The sequence below is a fragment of the Cygnus atratus genome, chromosome 5, assembly GCF_013377495.2.
Source record: "Cygnus atratus isolate AKBS03 ecotype Queensland, Australia chromosome 5, CAtr_DNAZoo_HiC_assembly, whole genome shotgun sequence".
Lineage (NCBI taxonomy): Eukaryota > Metazoa > Chordata > Aves > Anseriformes > Anatidae > Cygnus > Cygnus atratus.
The window spans coordinates 33402291-33427139 of NC_066366.1; the positions used below are offsets into that span (position 1 = coordinate 33402291).

Genomic DNA, 24849 nt, shown 5'->3' on the forward strand with positions numbered 1-24849 from the left:
TATAACTGGTTTTCCCGCTGGTGGTGGGAGCAAGGCTCAGAGGGGACGGGGATCCATAACCCTATTTACCTGAGGCCATCTAAGCTCCCCGAAGCTCTTTACCGGTGCCCAACTCCCTAATCACACAGCAGCCCAGGGGCTGCCTCAGCCGGGCCCTGCCCGCGGCGCCTCGGGGCCGGGGGTCGCCGCGCTGCCCCGGGGGGCTACCGAGGGGTGCCGGGGGGCTACGGGGGCGGGCGGGGACGGCGTGAGCGGGGAGCCCCGGCGGCTCCGGGCCGCCTGAAGGGGGTGTCGGCGCGCTAGGGCCCGCCCGCCGCTTCCCCAGCACGGGGCGGGGGCGGGCCGCCGCCGGCCGCCGGCGCTGCCCGCCCGGCCCCTGCGCAGCGGGGCACTGACAGCTGCCCGGAGCGGGGCACCGGCACGGCTCGGCTCGGCTCGGCGCTCCCCTGGCCGGCAGGAGGCTCGCCGCCCACCCCCGGCCCCGCCGCCCCATGGACCGCCGGCGCCTGGGCGGCGGGACCGAGCCGCCGCTGTGAGCCCGGCCGGCGGGGAGCGGCGGAGCCCCCTCGCCGAGCGCCGAGCCCCCGGCCCCCGGGCACCATGGACAGTATCCTGGAGCCCTTCCCCGCCGAGCGGCTCTTCCCCGCCGCCGGACCCGGCTTCCTCGACCTCGGCGACTTCAGCGAGGCGGATTTCCTCAGCAATGTGGTAAGGGGCGACCCCGGTGTGTGTGTGTGTGTGTGTGTGTGTGTGTGCTGCGGCAGCCCCTCGATGCCTGCCCGGCACCCCGAGGTGCCCGCCCCGCGGGGACACCGCTGCTTTGCCTTCGCTTCTTTTTTTTATTTTTTATTTTTATTTTTTCCTGTGCAACGGGAGCACAGTGCGGTGGGACAGCGGCGGGGGCACGGCCGGGTGGCAGCGGGACCCCAGGGACTTGGGGCTCCCCCCGGCTCTGTGCGCCCCTAACCCCCGGGCAGGGTGGCGGCCGGGCACGGAGCATCCTCCCCTCATCCACCTCGGAGCGGAGTGACTCGGGAGGGAAGGGTGCCGCCAGCCCCGAGAAACCAAAGGGGCATTGTTCACCTCCGAGGAAACTGCCCGGCCTCTCCGAGGAGTCGGGCGAGCCCCGAGTCTGGCAGCTCCCTCTGCGTGCACGGGCTCCTGTCCTGCCCCAGCACCGCGAGCCGGGCTCTCAGGGAGCATTGGTGCTGCAAACCCTGCCTGCCCCTCTGCCCTGGTGCAGGAGGGCCCCACCTCACGGGTGGCTGAGCCAAAGGTGGGCGAGCATCCCATCCGTGCCCCCATCCCACCCCAGCACCTCCTGTGCTCTCGGCGTGGCAATGTGGGCACCTCCGAGCACCGTCCTTGTGGCAGGAGCCGGAGTGATGCCAGCAGCACGGCACCAGAGCAGGAGACAGGGAGAGGAAGGCTGTAGCTGTTAAGTGCCTGGTAAATCCATTTCTTCATGCAAGATACCCAAAGATACCCAAGATACCGTTTTGCGCTGTCTCCGGTGTGGAGGAGAAAGTAGAGATGGAGAATTTGCATTTATGCTAGGTGCACTGTGCTCGGTGTATGGAGGCACGTTGGCTCTGGGAAAGAGATTATTCAGGCGGTCCCATGCCTCAGACATCTCACCAGCTCCTACTCTCTGGGATACTGCCATGCCTCAGGGACCGGCCGCGGCCGGGCACTGCAGGAGGCAGCAGAGCCTGGCTGTGTGCTCGCAGCTCCCACTGGTGACTGCAGGGCCTCAGCTGCTCCGAGACCCATCGCAGGGAGCCTTGCGTTTCCCCTCCTTCCTTATATACCCTGCATGGATGCAGCTGTGCTGGTAGAGAAGTGCTGTATGCCAGGACCATTTATTCTCCTACCTGTGCGGAAATACTATGTCTCGGCATCCCCACTTTGACCTAGTTGCAACAGGGGCTGCAGTCAGAAGTCAGGAAACCCCTTGCCCATATAGATGGTACCTCCTTATAGTTTAAATACAACTTCTGCCTGCAAACAGAGCATGAGAAAAAGAAGCTTTTGTGTAAGAGTGCCATCTGGTGCCACCTGCCAGGACAGTGTGTTCAAAATGTGTGGTGACCAGGGGTAGGCTGCCGCCAGGTTGGGGTGACTCTGGCATCGTTGTCCTCCGCTTCCAATTAGAAAAAGAAGTACTGTGTGGATTTTTCCCTAGCTGTCTGCACCACAAACTTCTGTGGGAGTGCGCGAGTCAAACTGATGCCTTCTCTTCCCAGATACGATAAACAGAGGAGATTCTGTATCTGCTTCCCACCTTCCAAATCTGTTGATGATACGTGCCCCAGAACATAATACATCAGCCTCTTTGTTCTCTTGCTGCATGACAACATGGGGGGAAGGAATATACTTACATTTTCCTACTAAATCCAGCAAACCTCCTGGGGTCTGGAGATGTGCTGAGAAGTTCTTTTTACACAGAACTGTGTGAAGCATCACCGTGCACAATAGATTGCAAAGTTGCCAGTGCGTTTGCTTCAAAGATGGGCTAACTTTTCCAGATATTGTTCAGCAAGTATTTTTCTTAGAATAGGCCAGGAATTTTGGCCATAAAATGCCAGTATGAAGCTTTTTTTTTTTTCTGAGGATGATTTCTTCTGTTCAGAACAGAAGCGGAAAGAAAGGATGGGTGAACCTTACTGCAGAGGCTGTGCTCCTCTGGGGCAAGAATTACGTGGCTCTGAACTGCTCGCCTTTCCTGAACCGTCACTCCTCATTAGTCATCTTGTTCTTTTAAAAATGGCTCTCTGCATTGTTCATCTAAAGCTGTGAGAAAGAAGTAAGGACAGTACCTCTGTAGATGCGTCCTCAAGGAAGTCTGTGTGCTTGAAACAGAGAAAAAAATATTGATTGGGGGGGCTGCCATTCAGAGGAGCCTAGGCAGGTTGTAGGAATGGCTCAACAGGAGCCTCGAGAGATGCAGCGAGGGCAAAAAGCGACTCCTGCACCCTTCCTGGGGCTGGCTGGGAGAAGTGCCGCAAAGGTCCTGGGGGTCCTGGGTGGCAGCAGCTGTGTGCGAGCCAGGGGAGTGCAAAGAAGGCTTGGAGCTGCCATGGAAGTGTGGCTGTAAGGGAGAGAGGGAAGCGATCGCCCCCTTTTCCATCTGAAATGTGGTGTCTGGTTTTGTACATGGGATATTTTGGACATTGATAAATGTGCAGCCCCCCTGCACCCGTGAGGAACTTGCTGAGAAGAGGGAGACAGGCTCTGTACATCAGTGCATGGCAGGAGGATGAGAGACAGCGCTCATAAATCGGAACAGGGAAGGCAGAGACTGGGTATGAGGAAAGGATTTCTCACTGTGAGGACACTTAGGAGTAGGAAGAGGCTGCCCAGAGACGTTGTGGAAGCTCCAGCCTCGGAGGTTCCCAAGACCAGTCTGGATAAAGCCCTGAGCAATGTGGTCTGCATTTAGCGTTGGCCCTGCTCTGAGCAGGGGCTTGGATTAGAGACCTCCTGAGCTCCCTCCTAACCTGCACGGGTCTTCTGTGGTTATATGATTTCTGTTTGGTTTGTTTGTTTGTTTGTAAATATTAAGGAGAATGGTGTCTGCTTCATACTTGGAGTGGAAATCTCTGGGGGATACAAACTGCTTCTTTTACTTCACTTAGTCTCTGCTAACCCGACTTATATACGATGACTTCGAAAAACACCACCAGCTCCTCTTGCTCAGGAGGCTGCCTACTGCTTTTAAACTGAGACAACTTTGTTCATCTTTTTCTACCAGAAAGGACCCACTGTGAATGAGACTAATCCGTCATGCGGTGATTGCTTATCGATTCCACCTGTCCGTCCCCTGTCCAGCCCAGCACTTCTGGTTGTTCCCATCTATTCACTTACCATCTATTATGGCTGCACTCACAGAGCTCTTACTCTCTCCGCTCTTATCGGTGTTGTGAAACTCTTCAAAGGGCTTATCTTCTGAGTCAGATCCACCACTGTGCTTCACTGGGTCTGTGACACTGATGTCAGAACGAAGCCAGAATAAACCAGCCAAACAGGAGGCATGTGTTCCTTTTTAACCTAGTACCCCAGAGGGTTTGTTTCTTCCTTGTGCTTCTGTATTTTATGGTATGAAAAATACCTTCAAAGATGACTCTGGAGGTTGGACGTTCATGTAAACACAGCTCTGTTTTGACTCTGTGCTTTTCAAAGCATATTCTGTGTCTCCCTCTGAAAGGGAGATATCAAGGCAAAAAAAATAACCTACAAGTTAGTTGAGGTCTGCACTGTTAGAAGCTTGTTAGAAGCAAAATGGCAGTTCAGACTGTCTCCGTAGTGTTCACCCAGCTGCTTTGGAGGATGCACAATAGCGTGCTCTGTCATTGTGTGACCTGATGATGTTCCTGGGCAAGGTGACGAGCGGTACCTGCTGGGGCCTGCTGCGATGCCGCAGAATGGGAGAGGAACCACTTGTCTCCGCAGGTTGCTCCTTGATTGCAAACTGGGTTTTGTGCCTCCCGTTTGCTCTTTTCTTCAGCATTGTCATAGCCTGCAGAAAGGAGGAAAGCGGCAGAACTGTACATAGTGAGAAAGCCAAGAGCAGTGCTGGTGCAACTCAAAGGGGAGCTTCCTCTGAAGATAAACACAGGCTACTCACCAGGGATGACCGTCACTCCCATGAGAATCCTGTACACATTTCTGTTCCTCCTATGCCTGCTAGAGGGACATAAATAGCACTTAAGTGTTGCTTAGGTCCTGGACTGATCTTTGGTCTGGGCGAGTTTCATGCTGTGTAAGCTCCCTCCCACCACCTCAGCACTCAGTGAAGACAAAGAGCTCAGCAGGTTCGGTCATCCATCGTCCAGTGGGTAGCAAAGGGAGCTCCACTGTGCCGGGAGGCTGGGTCTGACACTGCTGGTAGTCCTGCACAGGGACGCATGCACAAAGCATTTTGGCCCTCTCGTCCCTGTGCATGGTAAAATTTGGTCAGTGGTGCATCCCTGGTTGTGCAAGGCAGGACTTTTTTCTTTAAATTTTGCTTGGAACTTGCTGGTCAGAGATTCCTGTGCGATCTGGAGCACAGATACAGATAGACCTGATGGGGCTATCAGATCTGTTCTGATGGAAATAAATCTCAAAATAGTAGTCCCCAGATCTTCTCATTAGTCTCTTTGGATCCATCTCACGGTTCCTCCACTTCGTGCCCATGCTGCTCCTCATTGTCTCACAGCTGGACTTAAACCTAAAGAAGTGCTAGCCACAGGGTGAAACCACAGCTGAACACAACAGCTCGTGGGCCTCTGAACCTACAGCATCATCACTGCAGAGTCATCACCAGGAAACATATTTCCATTTCAGTAATGAAGAGGGGGAGAGATGTGAGCTCCCTTTGGAAGACTAGGAGAGCACTTCCTCCGCAGAGACTTGGGGATCACCTGCGCATCCTTCCACACCAGAAAGAAACTGAGAGATGTCTGGGATACTCTTCCAAAATAAAAAAACATTCATCTGTAGGACAGCTGGCAGCACATGCTGGGGATCCACCGGCCAAAATGAAAATCTCTGACGAAGTGGGAGAACCCTTTAGCCACGCAGGTAGGCCAGGGCTAGGAGAGAGGCTGTAACTCAGAGCAGGAGCGCAGGAAGGCATCTGTCCGAAACAGGGTTAAACAGCAGAGACAGAGCCACTGTCTTGGTGTGGAGAAGCAGGAAGGACGTCAGTGAAGTGCTTGCAGAGCAAACAAAGGGCGTGCTGGCAGGGGCTGGAAGCACATCTGTGCCTCCTGTGCGCTCCCACTGAGGGAGGGCATCAACAGCACCAGCTGGGAGGTGCCAGAGACACACACAGCTCTGACAGGTGATCCCCATCCCCTCTGGCATTAGGCAGTCATTTGATGCTGCCATCACTTTCTGAGATGCGGAAACCCAGGGGTCACACCTGTATGGACCAGACTGTAGAAAGCCTGAGGTGGTCTGTGCTCCATTGCATCTCCTTCTGGTCCCAGTATGAGTCCCTAGGCATGGCTTGGTTTGACTGGGACGACTAGGGAACATCTCTCAGCATTGCCCGCCCCCTCCCATAGCCCAGAAGCAAGGTTGTCCTCCATGCGCAATGCAGGAGGCACAGCAAATGTGGTGGTAGGGGGCCAGGCTTGGTGGCCTCCCAGCCCCTGGAAGTGCAGTGAGGTCCTACCACACCATGGAGAAGGAGCAAACAAGCTGCAGAGAGGTTTGGAGGCAAGAAAATGCACAACCATCATTTGGCCTTCCACAGGAAACTTGGATCTCTTAGGAGATTTTAGCAGTGTTCCCAGTCGTTGTTATCAGAAGGCAGGTCCTGAGGGGTGGCAGCACACCGGGATGTATCTTAGTGTCTAGTGGCTTCTTCATCCTGCGACAAGCACTGGCTTCATCAGGGTAAAGTGCCTCCTACTGCCCAGGATGGCCCCATCCAGCGCTGCCCTTGTCTCCTCCAGCACCGCGCTGGCCCCATCCGGCGTCGTGCTGGTTCGCTGAAGCCTGGGATGGAGCTGTCTCTGGTAGGGAGAGGAATTTCCTTGTGCTCACATATGAGGAAAGAAGACCTTGTTTTGAAGCAGAGCCTTAAAGGAAAGTATTAGAAAGAGTGACTTCGCAGCCACAGTCCCGCTATTGAAAACAGGGCCGTGCTGACACCTCTGCAATGTACTCCCATGTTTCCTCTGAGAAAGGTCTAGTCCTGGGATCACTCTGTTTTTTCTCAGCACTTCTCTGTAAGTTTTAAGACTGTAGGATTTAGTTAGCATATAATATATTAATTATTTATTATTTAAAAATTCTCAGTGTTAAAGGAAGGGAATGAAAACATTCCACTCTGAGTTGTCTCTGTGATGGCCACATGGCAGGTTCTCTTCTCATAGCCACACGTTGCTTGCTATGAAGATTTGATTCCCAAGATTGACTCATATCAGCGCATTTTAGGGAAGGGATGAGTCCCCAGTGTGTCCTTTGTCTTGTTGTGGATGGTCCACTGCAGGACACCAGATGGGAACAAAACCCCGTCAGTGTCCTTGCTGCAGTTGCAGGGCAGCAGGTAGGGCCTAGGGGTGAAGCGGACCATTACAGCTCCACTAAGAAATGGCCAGGAGCTCTCTCTTGGCCTGATTTCACCAGGAGACTTCCCAGGGAAGTGCCAGCTCTGTGCTGCAAGGTGAGGTGCAGTCACCAACACCTGACAGGCTTCTTTGTGCCAGCTTTGTTCCTCTGCAGGGGAGGCATCTGTTGTAGGCCAACTGAGTCAGTCTTCACTGCAGGCCAGTCTCCGTCTGGGGTTTACTACATCCCACAGACCTCAGCTTTCTGCTGGGGACTGTATTTTTACTTCTTTGCTCATCTGAGCCTCTGGGACTTCGTGGCTCCACACGGGAGATGAGAAGTGAGAGTGGAACCAAAGCCATGTTTCTTGGTGGGCTCCCATGCTGCCACCAGGGCTGTCCCACTGAGAGGGGGTGACTTCTGCACTAATGTCATTTGGTGTCCTCTGGCTGAAGTCATCGATCATGTTTTCAGTCTGGTCTTCCGTGGGACGGGATGCTTGCCTGCATGGAGCTCTTCTCTTACTCTTCCCTGCCTTTGGAGCTTGATGTTGTGAGTTGTTTGCTGTTTTCTTGGGCTGTGTTTGCACGTTCTGCATCACCCGTCCGAGCAGAAACAGCTGAAGGGGCGTGAGGAGCCAAGGGCAAGGCCAGAGCAGCAGGGGGCTGCAGGTAGTGTGCTGAAAGGCAGGCTGTGTCTTTCAACCCCGGTGCTCCCCACAGATGCCGTGCAGTGTTTACATCTGTCTAACTTATTCCCAGCTGCTTGAGAAAACAAATGTTTGCTTCTGCTTTCCTGTAGGGTCACGTCGTTTTAAGGAAGATTTTCCTTTTCTGCAGTCACCCGAGCCTACCTGAACACCCCAGCCCTTCCCCTGTCACCCATCCCTTTCTGCCTAATTTATCCACCATTTTTTCTCTTTCCTTGCATCTCTCCTTTTATTCATTTTTTGTTAAATCTCTCCAGGTCTGTCTGCCTCCAAGTCATTTGGAGCTGCTCTGGTCAGTGTCCAAGTGATAGGTGCTTGACACTGATCTTGACACGCTGTTCAGCCAGAACAAGGTCCCGTGAAGGTTGTAACTGCCCCATCCCACATACTCTTTCACTCCTTCCTTTCTACTGCATGTAGAGGCACATCCTATTTCATCTTCTCACTCTCTAGTATTGCAGAAATTCTTTGTACGGGATGGAAGCAATGTGCATGGCTATTCTCACTGAAACTAGTATGTAATTTAAAGCAGTGCTGGGTTGGATGGGGCTAATCAGTACCATCTTTAGGGATCTAAGGTGATGCTGTATATGCGGTCATTCATTATGATCACTGTCCAGCCTGTTTCAGAGGACACTCACCCTTGACTACCTCTGCAAAGTTGCTTTTGGCTTCCTCACACTGTGACTTTGTCTTGATCAGGAAAAGCGTTCGTTTAGGTTGGTCTGGCTGGCCTGAGTTAGCAAAGCCTGCTCAAAACTCAGCTATCAGTTTTCCTAGAATAGATGCAGAGTAACGTGTTCAGCTCAGCGAGCTGTGTCAGGAGTTCCCATGCAATAGGAATATCAGGTCTCCCTTGGGAGGAATCTGGCAGCTGGAGCTAGAGGAGGAATACAGTTTGGGCTAGCTACCAAGCGTGTTACACAGGAGGGAGCTGGATACAACATCCACTTTGGGCACTGATAGTTGGATTGTCAGCATCCCCTCTGCGGGTGAACTTCCTTAGGAAAGTGCCCAAAGAAATTTTGTCGTGCCGAGCTTCCCCACCACAGTGTCAGGAGGCTGCTGGCTTCTTCTCAAGGTGCCACGGAGAGTCCGGGTGGGAGCACTGTGCTCAGGAGCAGCACATCTCTGCTGGACGAGGGGAAGGGGTCTCGCCTTGCAAATATGCTCCTCACCCTGCAGTGCTTGTGATGATCCCACCCAGAGGGGTGGCTGAGGCACAGGGAGAGAAGGATGAAGAAGAGGACCCGGGTCCGGAGCCTTGGTAGTTAATTGCTGCATGTCAGAACAGCTCAATGCCGTTGCCATAAATTCATGACAGTTGAAGGAAGGTGCTGGGCAGGTGCTTTTGGCTGAGCTCGCTGCTGCCTCAGGGGAGGGACTGCAAGCCAGGCAGCTCAGGGAGGAGGAAGCTATCGCTGACATTTGTGAAGGCTGCTGATGGAAGGTTTCTTTCAAAGCCTTTTCAGTCTCTCGATCTGAGAGCTCTTTGCCCAGGGAGTGCTGGAAATCTGGCTCTTCTTTCTGAGGAAATGTGCAGACTGTGAGAGTTGATGAGGTGCCGTTGAGCCACAAATACTGAATTGCCAATCGAATGATGCTGAGTTTGTTAGTTTGTTCTTGGTTGTTGTTTTTTTTTTCCATATGGGCAGTGATGCAGCGACTGGGCATGAGGTTGTCAGGAATGGGAGAATGCTAGTCCCAGCTCTGCCTGTTGCTTAGCATGCTATCTTCAGGGTGTCTCTTGGTACGACGCAGCTTCTGCGGTCTAAAAATTAATGCACAGCCTTATTCTCACTTGCACGGTACAATGCCATCAGTGGGTGAAGCAGACCCATGACAAGTTAGGCTGGGGCAGTGGGGCTGTTTGCAGGTACCTGCCAGGAATGGTCTGTAGGAGCTCTTACTTTGTTTCCCCAGTTAGTCTCTTTGAATTACTTTGCAGCTATAGATGATATTTGTGACATTTTCAGTTTGGCAGCTCCATCCTCCACTGATGTCCCAGCTATCCATTGCCCTTCTCCCGTTCATGCGACCTATGGACTGTGCATGGCTGATTTTGACCTCAGATACTTAAGGTTAATCCAGAGTAATCTTTCAGTGTCAGTCTGGATGACTAAGTTGGTCAGCGTCAGGATTTAAACTGAAGTACTTGGCCCATACTGTTGCTGGCCCGGCTTCCTTGGGCCATGCTGAAAACCAAACAATTTGTGCTTTATAAATCCAGTGAATGGGCTGTACTCATACCTCATCCTCCACTGAACAACCAGATCCTGGCCGAGCTGCAAAACTTAACTTCACCCTGGGTTTGGGCAACTTGCTGAGAGCACCCCATTACATTTCTGCCCAAAACTGCTGCTTGGTTAGGGCTGTGCCGAGTTACCAGGCTCCCAAAGTATGTGTGGACTGGTTTTTGTCTAAGGAGGTCACGAGCTGAGAGTACCAGAGTGCCATGGCTTTGTCAGCCCGCTAGCAGGGCATTAAAGGCCTGTGGCAGTCCCTCTCGGTCACTCCTGCTGCTCAGTGCATGGTTTTGTGCTTTCCCTTTCTCCTCGGAGGTGCCCTTTCCCCGCAGAAAGTCTGCCTGAACTGCTTAAAGTTAGGGTTGCTATTGCACACTGGGAAGAGCAATGATAAGTTTGTTTTCCCGATCTCTGCTGCCTCTCCTGCTCTTCAGGATTTGTCAAAGATAATTGGCAGCGGTCCAACAGCTGGATTAGCATTAAATAACAAGCAAATGGCCTGCAGCCCTTTTTCAGGCCCGGCAGAGCGCACACCTTTAATTCCTTCCTTACATGTCTTCGAGCCCTGTTTTTATCCCACTGGGAGACAGACGGGGAGCAGCGCTGGCCTGGTCAGCTCTGGGCACAGAGCACAGGGTGCTGCGCTCGTTTCCTTGTCACTAATTAGTGCCCGGGTGGCAGCTAGCAGCTGCAAACTCTGACAGCAAAACTGCTTTCTCCCTGCCCCTGGTGCTGCAGTCACGGCGAGCAGTCCGTGGCAGCTGCGAGCAGCTGGGGTACGCTGCAGCAGAGCGGCAGCAATGCTCATTTCTTCATGCTCCTGCGTGCTCCAGGCTCCAGGGGAGCTGCCCTGGCAGCATCCTCCCTTGCAGCCAGGGGCTGAAGTCCCCGGTGAGATGAAAGCTCACATCACTGTGTCAGCCCCAGCGTGGTGCAGTCATCCAGCAGCATGGGCATCGACGAGCAGGAGCCAGAGACCCATGCCCTGAGTAGTGCCCGTCCACTGTTCTCAGATGCCTTTCTGATATTTGATGAAATTGGATTATGTAGAGTTGCCAGAGTTTTTACTTATTTATTCTGGGAAAGGGAAGAGGGAAAGAGGCCAGGAGGGATGGGGAATAGGGAAAGAAAGAGGGAAGAAAAAGCAAAGACAAGAGAGAGGTAGCTATGCAGTTAGCATTCCTGAGCCATCTGGACCTGTTGGCATGGCCCCAGCTGGACGGGCTCGCAGGTTTATCCACAGCGTGATGTAATCTCCATCGTCCAGCATTTGATTTTTCTCCTTGCTCTGGATGGCCTTGTATCGGGTGCATGTCTGGAGCGGGCATTTTGATTTCCTGTTGCTATTTGTGGACTTTTCCTGGCCGATCCTCAAGAGCAGCTCAGGCGGTTTGCATTCCTCAAGCCGAAGAAGCAATGCCACCCGGCAGAGGCCAGCAGCAGCCAGCCCGTCATTTGGGGAGGGGTCCGGCTGTGGTTCGCACCGTGCCGCATCTGGAGAGAAGACGACACCTCTGCCTGGTGCTCAGGCAGCTGCAGCTGAGCCCAGGAGTCATCTCGGCCTTCAACAGCGGCGCAGAGAGGGCTGTGGGGAGAGGCTGGCGGGCCACCCCTTCCCAGCCGCTCATGGGCTTCCCTGGCCCGCTCAGTCTTGCAGTAGGACGGGAGGAAGGAGAGTTTTATTTGGCCCACGACCTATTCCTCCCTTTGGTCGATGTGAGCAAAAAGCAACAGATGATCTCAGTCCTTCTCCTCTGCTAAAGGCAGCACCGGGGCTCTCGGCTGCTCTGTGAAGCAGGTGGGCTTCCCATCCCAGCAGGTGGGAAGGGGAGAAGGTGAGGACAGTGATCCCCTTACCTCCATCACTCGGTGCCACTACCAGGGCACGGCCGTGCTCCTGGAGGCAGGGCAGTGTGATGGGACAGATTCAGACTTGTGTTCCCCACATGCTCTGCCAGAGACGGCCATGCCTCACTGGGGCAGGCCATTTCTTTCTTCCTGAGTCCTTTCTGGCACACAAGACGGAGAGGGTATGCACTTCAGCCTCCATAAAAAGCATGCTGTTTGCACACCTCTGGTGTGATTTCTCTAGGTGGGATTTCTCTCCGTACAGTTTACCCCTGCTGCAAGCAAACTTCACACCCAGCCATACGAGGGGCCTGCTTCAGAGCACACTGCTCTCCGCTCTGACTCGAGATGTGGGTAGCTGTGTGATGGGCCATTAGGCAACAGTTTGACAGTCGCAGACAGTATTCCCTCCCTCGCGATGCCTCATCCTGCCCACATGCCTTGCCTAGCTTTGTTTCCTCCAGGGCCCAGGGGACGGGGAAGTGGAGAGCAGTGACCCCCAGGGAGCCAAACGCTGTTCAGCAGAGGATCCCACCGCCTGGCTCAGAGGTTGCCCTGGTTGCATCCGGGGGGAGCAGGGCTCTGCTTTCAGTAACACCCCGGAGACGGCCAGTCCACAAGGGCTGGGATGGACTCACTGGAACCGCAGCACCGAGCTTTTCCACCCAACTCAGCTCTGCTGAGCGAGAGAGTAGCTGAGGAAAACGATGGCCTCTTTATAAAGCAACTGGCAAAACTCTTGCATCTCTCCTGGGAGCAGGCCAGGGATTCTGAGTCACTGCTTAGGCTGGTTGCAGCCAAGGTAGTCTTACCCAAGACATTAAGTGAGAGAGGCGAGATCCACCCAGGAGTGCCAGCAGAAAGAGAAATAGTCACAAACATAATTAATAATAATATAATGATGAAAAGATGCAGAAATGCACTGCCTGCTCCAAAAATAAAGTCTGAGGACAATTCAAATGCTGTAAAGAAAAGAGGAGAGGAAAGAGTCGAGAAAGACCGCCAAAGCCTGCATGTCAGCTGCAATGCAAGGAGCCCCGTCCAGCTGGCCTGGGTTCAAAGAGCTCCTATTGTCCAACAGCATTTCCAAGACACCATTCAAAACTTTCAGAAAATGAACCCAAGATGCAGGGTGAGATTTATCGCACAATAAAGGCAACCCAGATGTGTGCACCCTTTCAGAGGGAGGAGATGGGAGCAAGGCGATGGAGGAGCGTGAGGGAAGAGGGTTGCATGAGGTCTGGGGCTGTGAGCACCCAGGCAGGAATAGAGGCTGGGTGTGTGCGTCTGTGCTGGGACACGCACCGGGCACTTGTGAAGGATTTCTTATATATGGAGAGCTCCATGCTTAGGGAAAGTCACTTGGCATCAGGATTAAGGTACAGAGGGGTAAGATTTCACTGAAGCTTCTTCTCTTTTGTTGCACATAAAACCAAGATGGATACTAAGAGCCTGCTGTTGCTTCTGGTCCTGGATCATACACATGCAGAATAAGGCCCTATCTGAAAGGATGCCTGGAAGCCAAACCACTGCAGATTCCATCTTGGCTTTCTCACAGTCTTTGTTACTGTCTTGCAGTACAAAGCCACTGTGGCAGGGCTGTAACTTCTCTTGCCACAGGAAGCACTCACTTCCACCTGTGCTTTGATTATGTTAAAACCTAGTAATTAATTATACAGAAGACAGTTTAGTCTTTGAATCTGCTGCTATCATGGACTTACATGACTACAGCCTGCCGTCATTAATCAGGTATCCAAATTCTCCCTGCCTGCAATGAGACCGGTGGTGTTTCTGCTGCCTGCAGAACAACCTGGTAGAGTGGCTATGCCATGACACACTACGCAGATTAAAAAGTGACTTGGTTTTGTTTTCAGAAGGATCTCTGGTAACATCTAAAAGCAAAAACCCCAAGAAAATGCTTTGTCTGGAGATTTAAGCTAGAGTCAGTGTTTGAAATGACTCATTTGTTTGGTGAATGTAGTTAGCTTCTACAAGACTTATTTTTTTTGTTAGAAAGAGGTAGATTTCTCTGAAGGCTTTTTTACTGAGACTAGATGTTTCTTTCTGTGAAGCTCAGTTAAAGATAATGAGTTTGAAGCAGGAGACATGAATATAGTTCCACCACTCAGCTAGGTAAGGATCTGTATATTATTACCAGACTAATTTGCCCAGGGAGGTGGTGGAGTCACCATCCCTGGAGGTCTTTAAAAGACGTTTAGATGTAGAGCTTAGCGATATGGTTTAGTGGAGTACTTAGTGTTAGGTCGGAGGTTGGACTCGATGATCTTGAGGTCTCTTCCAACCTAGAAATCTGTGTCTGTGTCTAATTCCCCCAGGCCCTAAGACCTGTGAAGCCACCCATCTGCTCCTAGTTCTGCTCCAGGCGTATCCGAAGAACAGATTCCCAAATCCACACATTTCTACAGACACTCCAGCACTGATCCCAGGCATTTTCAGGTTTCTACTTCTTTTCACCAGCTACAGGGAGCTCAGCTGCTGGGCCTTGTCATAGAGAAGTCCTTGGAGAGCGGATGGCTGGAGAGCCAGGTGTTGGGAAAGGGTTGTCAGAGGCTGCTTTTCTCCTTCAGCCTTGATTTTCATCCCATGGCTGAAGTGGCTGCGTTATCTCTGACCAGTCAGATATCCATCCCCGTCTTTGGAAACGTGGGGCCTTGACCCCTTGCTCAGTAACACCACACCTCTGTGCTCCCCGAGGATGGAGTTAATCCAGGCTGCCCCAGTAGTGAGGAGTGGCCTGAGAGGTGTTGCTGCCCTGAAGGAAGGATTTCCCCATCCTCCAGAGACTCTTGTTTCTGCAGCTCCACTGCTGAGGTGAAAATGATACCCTCAGCACTGGAGCTGAAGTTTAATTTCCTATCTGTTGCTCAGGGCACAGATTTTCCACTGGGATATTGGCAGCAGGTCAGAAATCTGCATTCCAAGCTGAACTGCTTTGAAAACAGTCCTGGTGCCCAGAAGCAGGAGCGTCTCACACACATGCACGCGCACAGACAGCAAGAGACAGTGCCCTGTCCCATCCCAGCTCACGCAGGGCTCCTCCAGCGCCGGGACGCCTGCACATATCACATCCATAGAGACAACAAGTGCTTCAGCAGCTGGTGGGACCCCATTCAGCATGCTGGTCATAAAACCCGTCTCTTGCCCAGCCTTGCCATTAAACAGAGTCCCAGCTCTCGACCTCTGAAGATTTTGAGTCAAAACCCCTCACATCCCTGAGTCATGAATCAGCTGGTCCAGATTTACTTGCTCTGTAATTGCCCTTTCCAAAGGCCCAAGGAATGAAACCCACCAGTAATGTTTGGTATTAGCTACATGCCTCAGCTTTTGGACTTGAACAGAGTACTGCTATCATCCTCTTCCAAGGCTTTTCTTTATGGCTGTCCAGGGACCTGACAGGGGACAAAATGTGGATTATCTCTGATTTTGTTCTCCGACTGTTAAAGAGAAATGGTTTCAATGAGACAAATGAAGGTGATTGTAAAGATAATACAGATCTTTCTTCCTGCTCTGGTTATCGTACAAAGCAGATTTCCTCTATCTCCTAGGGCACCTTTCCCATTGCTTCAATTGCCTTTCATGCAAGACACAGAAAAAAGGCCCATAATAACATGGGGGTGAAGAGCCATTTAAGAGCAGAGATCTGCCGACTCTGGTGGCTCCAACCCAGTCCTGGACAGGGCCAGAAGCTTCCAAGAAAGCTGGAAGAAATGTTGGAGTGGTGTTTATTCTAGTTTATTTCAGTTACAGAACAAACTTCCCCATCCCCCCGACTAGTGACTGGCTTGAGCAGTTGTACCCTTTCCAATTGATTTTTAATTGCATTGTTCATTCATGCTTTATTTTGTCTTTCGGGATACTGCGACCTCGGCTTCCCTGCAGCACAGCAGTGTAGTTCACAGAGTCACGCAGAGTAAAGCAGCACTTTCTTTCTCTTGCCCTGCCTGCTGCCTTTCATTGCACCATGGGTCCCTCTCCGCCAGGACCATAGCGAGACACAAACAGGCACTCCCAGGTGACTGCCCTGGACCACAGGTTCCTCCTGGTGTCCCTCAGCAGCTCCAGTCTTTCTGTGCAGACCTCCTGGACCTCTACTCATCTGAGCCGATGCTTTCTGCACCTCTGTGACCAGGAGGGAACTCAGATGAAGCCCTGCCATAGCGTGGCATAGCCTTACTCACGGTATTTTTCCTTTTTTTCTCACACGTTCTAGCCTTCTGTTTGCTATTTGGACTTTTGCAGTGCATCAAGATTTTTTCCCTAAGCTGTCCAGGCAGACCTGCCACACACAATTAAAATGAGGGGGCTTTCTCATGGTACATTTGTCTCTAGATTTTCTGGGCTGGGCCTGAGCTGCACCTCTAGGTTGTGCAGGGGTGCTGCACGCCAACGGGCATGGCTGCAGAAACCCAAGTGTGTTCTGGCTGCTGTGGCTCTGCGGGGACTGAGAAGGGATATGTGTATGGGCTTTGCAAAGGGTAGGTCTGGCTGGAGGTGGATTGGGGTAACGTAGCAGATGGGGCCTTCCCAAAGCTGATGCGTTGCATTTTCACACCTAATGAGAGAAAGTTCACATTGACCCCCTCCCAAACTACAGCAGCTGAAGGACTCCTGGGGCCCCATCACTGAGTAGTTAGGGTGGGTTTGGAAGCCTGCTGCAAACTCAGCAGAGGCTGCCACGTCAACACAAAGAGGTAAAGCACCAATTCAGGGAAGGGGGCAGAGACCTGGAGGCAGGGACTTCTTTCTCTTGGCACTACCACAGTGTGAGGAGCAGAGGAAAAGACCCCAGACGGCTTGCCCAGGGGGTACCTGCATTCCCATGGGGAATACCCCTATCTACCTCCATTCGAGTGCAGCCCACCAGCCGCCACGATGGCTCAGAAATGCAGGCTGCTTTTTGTAGTAGGCAGGTATCTTTGGTTCTCAGAGCTCAAAAGAAGACTGTGAAAGCCCCAAACTTTTTAATTGCCTTCCACGGACTCCTAGAAATAGCCCCCCCGTATTCTGCCAAATGACAGTTAAGAACAGCTGATCTAAATGTTTCATTCCGAGGGGGTTACGTCCACTTCTGTACACCGTTTAAATCCTGCTCTAATTTTTTTTTTTTTTATTACCCGAGTCAAAGTAAGCCAAAGGAAATTTGGGCCTATGTAGCGCACACGCAGCGCGAGCAAACTGGAAGGCAGAGGCATTCCTCTTATCCTCCAGGGCGCTGCTGCTGGGAGGAGACGCTCCCGTCTCCACAGGCTCCGCGAGTCTCGTGCAGAGCCGGCAAACGGCTGCTTCCCACCCCGGAGCGTGTGGAGAGCCGGGTAGCAGGTGCCTCTACGGGGAAAAATGACTGGGTAGACGAGGCCGCCCTACGGCCGCTGGGTAGACGAGGCCGCCCTACGGGGCAGCGCCGGGGGGGTGAGGGGGCGAGAGGGGGGCTGCGCCCCCCTCTCGCCCCCTCACCCCCCCGGCGCTGCCCCGTGAGGTTGCCTCAGTGCCCAGCCGAGCCGTGAGGGCGACGGGGCAAAGGCACGGGCAAGGAGCCGGTGGCGGCTCGGTGCGCCCCGTCGAGGCGCTGCGTGTGGCGGCGGCCCGCGGGCCGCTCCGTCCTAACCCTGCACTCCTCCCGCCCGCCTCGCCGCCGCCGCCGCCGCCACCGCCCGGCTCCTGGCAGCCGCCTCCCATTGGCCGCCGCTCGGCGGCGCCGGCCAATGGGCTGCGGCCGCTGCCGGCCGTTGGAAGCGCGCGGCGGCGACCGTTAACCGCCGGTGATGGCGGGGTGCCCCCCCTCCCACACACCCCCCAACAGCACCCACAGTGCGCCCCCCTCAGCCCCCGGTCTCCCCCCTCCAGGGCGATGCCGCCTCATGAGGGGGCTGCGGGTCCCCGGGGCTGCGGGTCCCCTGGGACCCCGGCTGCCCTCGCCTCCCTCGCTTCAGGGCCCCAAGGGAGCGCCTCGTGTTGGCGCCGCTCCCGCAATCGCCTTCCCCTGATCGTGTCTTGAGCCTCCGTCGTCCCTCCTAGGTCTTGTGGCGCCTAGCGCTGGAAATTGTAAATCCAGGCCCCTTGGCACAGGTGCTCGGTGGAAGGAGGTTTCCACAAGGAGCTCTGCCGGGACTCCGCGAGGCAGCGGGGACATGGCTGAGGCTGCTTCCAAAGAATTACAGCTCGAAGCCCCTTCGCTCTGAGGGGCTGTGTGCCCTGCGGGGATGGCACAGCTCGGCTGTGGGGAAGCAGGTCCCCTGCCTTGCTTTCAGTGACACTACACCCCACCTACACACCCCTTTTCCTGTCATTCTGCATTATTCTACAGAAGGCAATAAAATCTTGGGCTGGTTCCAGATAAGGTTGAGCTAAGCCCTCTGCCGCTTGGAGGCTGGGTGTCAGGGAGGTGTCTGGTTTATGTGCAATCCGAGGTCACGAAACTGAAAATCATCTTGGGTTACCTGGGCATTACTGGCAGTCTCAGAAAGACAGGACTGCTGCTGCTTGGAATGCTGGAGGGAAATAGCTTTCGGGTTTGCATATGGTTCAAGTTGAAGTGCTTCAGCCATGCCATGCAGAGATGCAATAACAGCAGGGGGCAAACTGCCTAGGCAGAATAGGAGCATGGGCTGAGCAGGAGTGGAGCAGCAGGGAGCTGTGGTACATGAGGGGTGAGAGGAGACACAAAGAGCCAAGCAGGTCAGGACACAGGGGCACCAGAGGGGTTTGAGAGAGCTGAGAGGTGGTTGGATGGCCGCTTGTGCCCCATGGGGGTGCACATGCACCAACTAGACCGTGAGGAGAAGTGTGCACAGCATCTGTCCATCCTGCATGGATGCTGTTAATGCTCTCAAGACCTTCACTTTCATAAGCTCTTGCAATTCGCTGCATTTTAAAGCGAGCAGAAGGACTGTCTGGAGTGTATGGGCTCTTCTTTCCTGGAATGTAAAGGAAACCTCGGCTGTGAAGCTGGAGTGCAGGGGGCTTCATTCCTTAGTGAAAGCAGAGAAGGGAAATGCAGATGTCACAGCTGGGACAGAAGATTTATCTTGGCAAGCAAAGAGGAAAAATACTTTCAAAAATAAAAGAGAAAAGTCAGAAGAATCCCCTCCTCATCTGCACTGCCTGCCAGCACAAGCAGAACCTCCAACCTGCAAAGGCCTTTCGTCTCCTGGGCCTGGGCTGCCGCCCAGCTGGATTAGCCCCTTGCTGCTTTCTCCTTGGAGCGAGACCATCATAGTGGGAGCATGGAGGCTGTGAGAACTAAACTGATCCTGAAGGGAGATTGTCTCCAAACAACTCTGCTGGAGGTGGGGAGAGGAAAGTCACCATCAAAGGATGGATGTGTGAAAGGGAAAGGGAGAGAGACAGAAGTGACCACAATGCAGAAGAGGATGCAGGGAGAGGAAACAGTCCCCTCCTTCAGCTGTCTGTGGGCCACTGGGCTACTGTAGTGGCACCTCAAGGTGCCCCATGCACAGCTGGCAGTGGAAAAAGCTCAATGCTTCAGTCTCTGCTTGGGGGCCCCCAGAGGTCCAACACCAGCTCTGGGTGGGGGCAAATAGAGAGCTTGCATTTGGATGTCTGGATGCCTTACATTAGCTCCCAAGATAACTGCTGTACAACAGGAAGGGGTGTTCGAATGAGAAGTGCACGCACGCACACGCAGTTTGCTATTTAGACAACCCTAAGCATGAGGTCAGGATGAAAACATGTGGTGGAAATATGTTTGGAAGATTCGGTGCCTATGTCGGTCACCAGGAGTGGGAGGGAGCAGGAGCCAGCAGCTGACAGATTCGCACTCTCCCTGCAGCTGAGGTGGCCTCAGCCTGAGCAGATTCTCCTGTGGCATCAGAGCAGCTTCGGGCTGCCTGGAGACAGGGGGGTCATCGCCTCCCCTGTACCTGCACACCCAGGTTTGTCCCCTTTGGGCACTGCCTCCCCATCCTCCTGGAACCACGCTGAGGGGGATGGGCAGCTAGAAATCAGGCTTGGATCAGGAAATCCAGCACATCCTCACCATTGCGTTTCTGTCCCTTGGCTGCCCCCTCCCTGACCGCTCACTGGTAATACAGCTTTGGAAACACATCTCGTGCTATTTCTTGGCTTTTGAGTGTAGTTAGAAGGAGAAGGAAGGAGGGTGTGAAAGGGAGGGGGAGATAGCAGGAGGGAATAATGCAAAATGAGACTGTGCTGTGAGCTCTGTATCCCATCTGGAAGCTGTTTTCCCCCAGTACACTTCACACCCGCACCCTCTGGCCCAAGATGGTAAGGAATCACGTTTCCCAGTTGACTGGTCCCCCTTGCTCAAGCCAGGCCCGTCTACATGAAAGCTACTTGAGATATCTTAAAGGACGATCTCAGCAGAGTTGCAGGTCCCTTCACTGTCACAATTAGTAATGCTTGGCCAGTTCCCTCAGGAGCGGGAGCTGGCTAGAAGATGCTCTTGAGGAGAGAGCCTAGACCGTGTGAGGTGATGAGCCTGCTCTGCTTCTGCGTCTCTGTACATCCCACCATCCCCACCAATGCCTGTGCACTCTTTCTTGGACCTTCTACTTACACGTGCCCCTGGTCTGCTGAGATGTTCATTGCCGTGGTGTCACAAAAATCCCTCCACAGCCCCACACAGTCATTCCATTTAGTGGTAGCACGTGCAGGCCTTCAGCTGTGCTTGCCCCAGTCCGTGTGGGAAGGAAGGGCAGGGTACAGCACCTTCCCAGGCACGTCGGCTTCCAGCCAGCGTAAAACTACAGCTCATTTGGTCAGGCAATTAACCAGCTCCTGTTATCACTCAGAAACTAGGAGCACTGACTCTGCCATGCTCCGCCTCACCTGATCCACACAGCCCCAAGACACTGCACCCTGGGACCTGCAGTTATCCAGAGCATTCACTCACACATGATAGGGAAGAGAGCAGCTGAAGCCTTCTCTGAGTTTTGCCAGATAAGTGCAGCTCTCCCGCTGAGAATGGGTGGCACAGAGTCTGCATGATCTGGGCCAGCAGGCTCAATCTAGGCTAACTCGCAGTGGTTTTGATGACACTGTCCAAAATAGCTCTGGGCTGCTCTTCACTGTGCCCACCACAGTTGGATCTGGACAAGAGGACACTTTTCCCTGTTACCATGTGGTTACACCCATGGGTACCGTTAGTAATCAGAAGTTTATCCTAAAGCTAATGATACCTGTTGGCATCAGGAGGGGACAAAGCCCACCCAGCAGACACAGCAATCTTCTTGGGACTTAGTGGTGTAGTTTCCTGCTTGTCCTGTAGTCTCTGTTGTGGATTTAGCCAGCTACAAAGCCATGTTGTTATCCTTGGTTTACCCTTCCTTCTATTTTCCTTTGCCTCTTGCCTCCTTTTCTGAATAAAATAGCAATCTCTAGCTCTGTGTGATTGATGGGAGATGAAAAGGGCCTGCTTTGTCTCTGTCTCTTGGGAGAGAGCAGGCTTCAGGGGAGCTGAGCTCCTGCATCTCTGGAAGAACGGTGCTGCCTCTTCATCCTCACTTGGATGCAGGGAGGTCCTGCTGACAGCCTGCTGTGGGGTGTCTAAAAGAAGAACCACAAACCCGCAAGGACTTCTGCTGATTTTTGTGCCTGAGTTGATGCTCAGCCCCTTGCTCTCATTGCTGATGTCTCACCCCTTAGCCACTGCTGGGGCAATTTTTTGGTTTCAGAGTAAACCCAGAGGCACATCTCCTCCTCTTGCCTCTGGGCGGGTTTGTCCTACAATGACAAGACTGTTGATTGACCAAGATCCTTGTTCTGAGTGTGGGTGGCAAGCTGCTAAAAGACAGTGAGTGGAACTAATGCATAAATGCATCTTCTCCCTGACGGTCTTCACTCCCACCTCTGCCTTTGTTAATGCAAAGTTGTGAAAGAAATGTGAAGCATATGGCGGAGTCACAGACGGTTCTCCCTGCAGCTGTCCATCCAGCCCCGCTTCTCTTAGAGGGTTACGTGGTCACTCTAGTTTTGATGGCTATGACAGTACGTATACGATTTGGAGGCCTCGTGTCAGATCTCGGCTCTGCTGTGGTCTCGTGATGCACTGGCAGCCAGAGGTCTGAATCCCTTCACTTTTCCGCGGTTACATTCTCACCCTTACCGTAAGGGTATCATGTTCATATCCTGTGTTTGCTTGTGTTGTTTGGAGAGAGCAAGACAAAGAACAGCTGTTACATGAGCAGGCACTCTCTGGGGTTAATGCTCAGGACTCCAAACTCTCTTACCCCTCTGTGCTGTAGGATAGGCCAAAACGTGGTTTGCCAGGGCTTTTTAGATAAATATCTAACCCAATTCCATCTGCTGACTCAGCTCCTTCCAAAGAACGGTTATGCTCAGCACAGATGGGAGGTGTCTGCTGTCACTCAATTCAAGCGCAGAAATGCTTCTAGGCAACTTGGAAATGGCTGGGTAGCTTTTACCAAGCTGCCTCGCCAGCCCTGCTTCCGGCATGGGAACAAGTGGAGGAAACTTCAGCCCCGGCATCCCAAGGAGGGCCTCAGCTCTGGGATTTAGCACGAGTGTGCCTTCACCGCCGTACCTGCACGAGCAGTGTCTGCCCTCCCTGGGATGGCAGTGTGTCGGGCTGTCTGTCACTCCAGGCAGCCGAGTGCGCATCTGGTTTTTAAACTGAGTGGCTGAGGGACGATGTTAGGGTGTGAAGGGCACTGCCGTGATGGAAACTGCAGCAGCTCACTGCCTCCCTCTCCCCCTCTGTGGGAAGCGTGGGTCTGTTCAGCTGGAGCCTCCTTCGCTCCCCAGCCTCACCCTGCACTCTGACAGCCTGCGTAATGTTGACAGAGTGATATTGTGCTCAGGTAAAACAAATATACCTGCCTGTAGGAACAGGAACCTGCAGGCTCCGACATCCGGGGTCCTCTGGCCAACACCTCCCTCAGTCCCAGAGGTGGGGAAAGAAAGGCCTGTGTGCACCCCCTGCTCCTCCAGGAGCTGGGCTCCTTCCCGAGCTCGGCTCTCCCACTGGAATGCACTGGCGTTCATGCCTCTGCTCCAGGACCTGCGTGCTCTCTCCCACTCTCTTTCACCCATACCCTATTGCTCTTGGTATTTCAGTATGCTGCTTTCAATGCCTTTCTGCCCACCCAGATGCTTTTGCAGGCGGGGGGGGGGACCCAGTCTGACTCGGCTGAGCTCTCTCCAGTTCATTTAAGTTGCACAGTTCCGTCTGTGTAATACAGTCACTTGAATGTATCTGTCTTTTCTTTCCTCTCTGTGAGCCAGAAGCCTCGATCTGCCAACAAATGGGATAATTTTTCAGCTGGTGTTTGGCAATCATAATTTTTCTCCCTGCCCAACCAGTGCTTTGTTGTAGCAAATGGAAAAGTTAGCGATCTGACTTCTGAATAGGAGGATGTGCCTCAAAGGAAGCAGGTTCCCTGTGGCATCAGGAGCCCAGCTCCACAGCCACCTCGGCCAGATTTACTGGCTGTTACTGGAATGATTAGTGGAATGATTGTTTGTTGTTAACAGCCCATCTGTAGTGTTTAAACTTCATCGGGGAGCAGAATTTCACAGGCATTATCTGGCTGAAGGACAGCTTCATATGGTCCACAGAGGGGCTGTGAAATCCCAGAGGAAATTAAATACAACAGGGGGCCTTTCTGTTATGTTGATCCAACTGATCTTTTTTTTCTCTGAAAGAAATCAGCAGCTGGTTTGATGTTCTCTGGGGCATCAGAGTGCCTATTGCTGCTGGCAGAGAACATGAGAAAGTGTCTGTCACCACAGACAGGTGCTGAAGACCATGATTTTCTGCCACACTTGCATTTTGTCATCACAGGGATTTCTTGCCTTGTGCTCTGTTTGGCTAGGTGTCGTAGTGAGATGATGCTGGGAAGCTGAAGATAGTTACACACTGAGGAGGGAGGGGATGTGAGAATATAGAAGAGTTTCGTGAGTGTTTGTGGCATAGATAAACAGGCAGAGACGCTGAACAGCACCTAGGCCCTTTCTATCTAGATTTGTAGTGTTTTTAACAAACTGATGCAAGAAAGGGATAGCAACTGCATTTTCCCATCCAGAAAGGGCTGTCACTGAGGTTTGGCTCTCAGCGCAGAGGAAGGCTCTAAGATCCATCCTGGACTTGACACTAACAATCCCTCTCCCTTGGTCTTTCCTCAGCATTTCTCCGAGAACCTGGATCACTTCTCCGACAACATGGAGGATTTCTCCAACGACCTCTTCAGCAGTTTCTTCGATGACCCAGTGCTGGCCGAAAAGAACCCGCTGCTGGACATGGACCTGGACCCACCCACTCCAGGCATCCAGGCAGAGCACAGCTACTCCCTCAGTGGAGACTCTGCTCCCCAGAGCCCCCTCATGCCTGTCAAGACTGAAGATAATGCTAACGGTGAGCATGAGACGTGCGCACTGCACAGCTTCAGGCACATCTGTTAGCAGAGGCTCTGGCTGCCTTCCATATATAAGGACAAACTGGCTATTCCTTGGGCTTGCGCATGGCTAATCCAGGGAAGAATTTGATCTGCCATTGTCAAACACAGCCCACATTTTTTCCTTCGGTTTGTGCTCTGACGGCCACATTGCTCCTTTGCCGGGCTAACATACTTACGAGGATAATAATTGGCTGTGGTTCTGCATGCTGCCAGCTTCTGGCAAGCAATAGGCAAAGTCTTTTTAGGATCTTGCAAGCCTGGGTGTGGATGCCCCAGATCCAGGTCTGTTTTGGCATCCGTCAGCAGGGTTTTGGCTTGGATAGAGGAAGCATGCGTCTCTGGCTGTAACCAGTGCTGGTACATGTGGAAAGCTAAGTGGCTTCTTTACCAGCAGATCTTTTAGCAGGAGACAGAGAGGAACAGTCATTTCAAAACCTATTTTTAAAACAATTCATTTCAGGATAATTTATGATGGCTGGATATTTTTAGAGCCGTCCTTGCAGAGAGTCCTGTAATTTGCGGGACTGTGTGGGTGTCCCAACAGCTGATGGACAACCAGGCTGCCTGAAAAAGCAGTGGCACAGGC

General features: G+C 53.0%; 1 protein-coding gene across 3 annotated transcripts in view; it reads left to right on the forward strand.

Annotated features, from left to right (window-relative positions):
* The first annotated feature begins 334 nt into the window (after positions 1-334).
* Positions 335-24849, forward strand: part of CREB3L1 (cAMP responsive element binding protein 3 like 1) — a 45392-nt gene continuing 20877 nt past the window's right edge. Inside the window, exons 1-2 of one of the 3 annotated variants that reach the window (XM_035539897.2) lie at positions 335-708; positions 23992-24220. In XM_035539897.2, coding sequence (XP_035395790.1) covers positions 601-708; positions 23992-24220 — 337 coding nt within the window. In that variant the 5' untranslated portion in view covers positions 335-600. The remainder of the gene's footprint in view (positions 709-23991; positions 24221-24849) is intronic. The other 2 variants (XM_035539896.2, XM_035539895.2) reach the window with 2 other exon arrangements.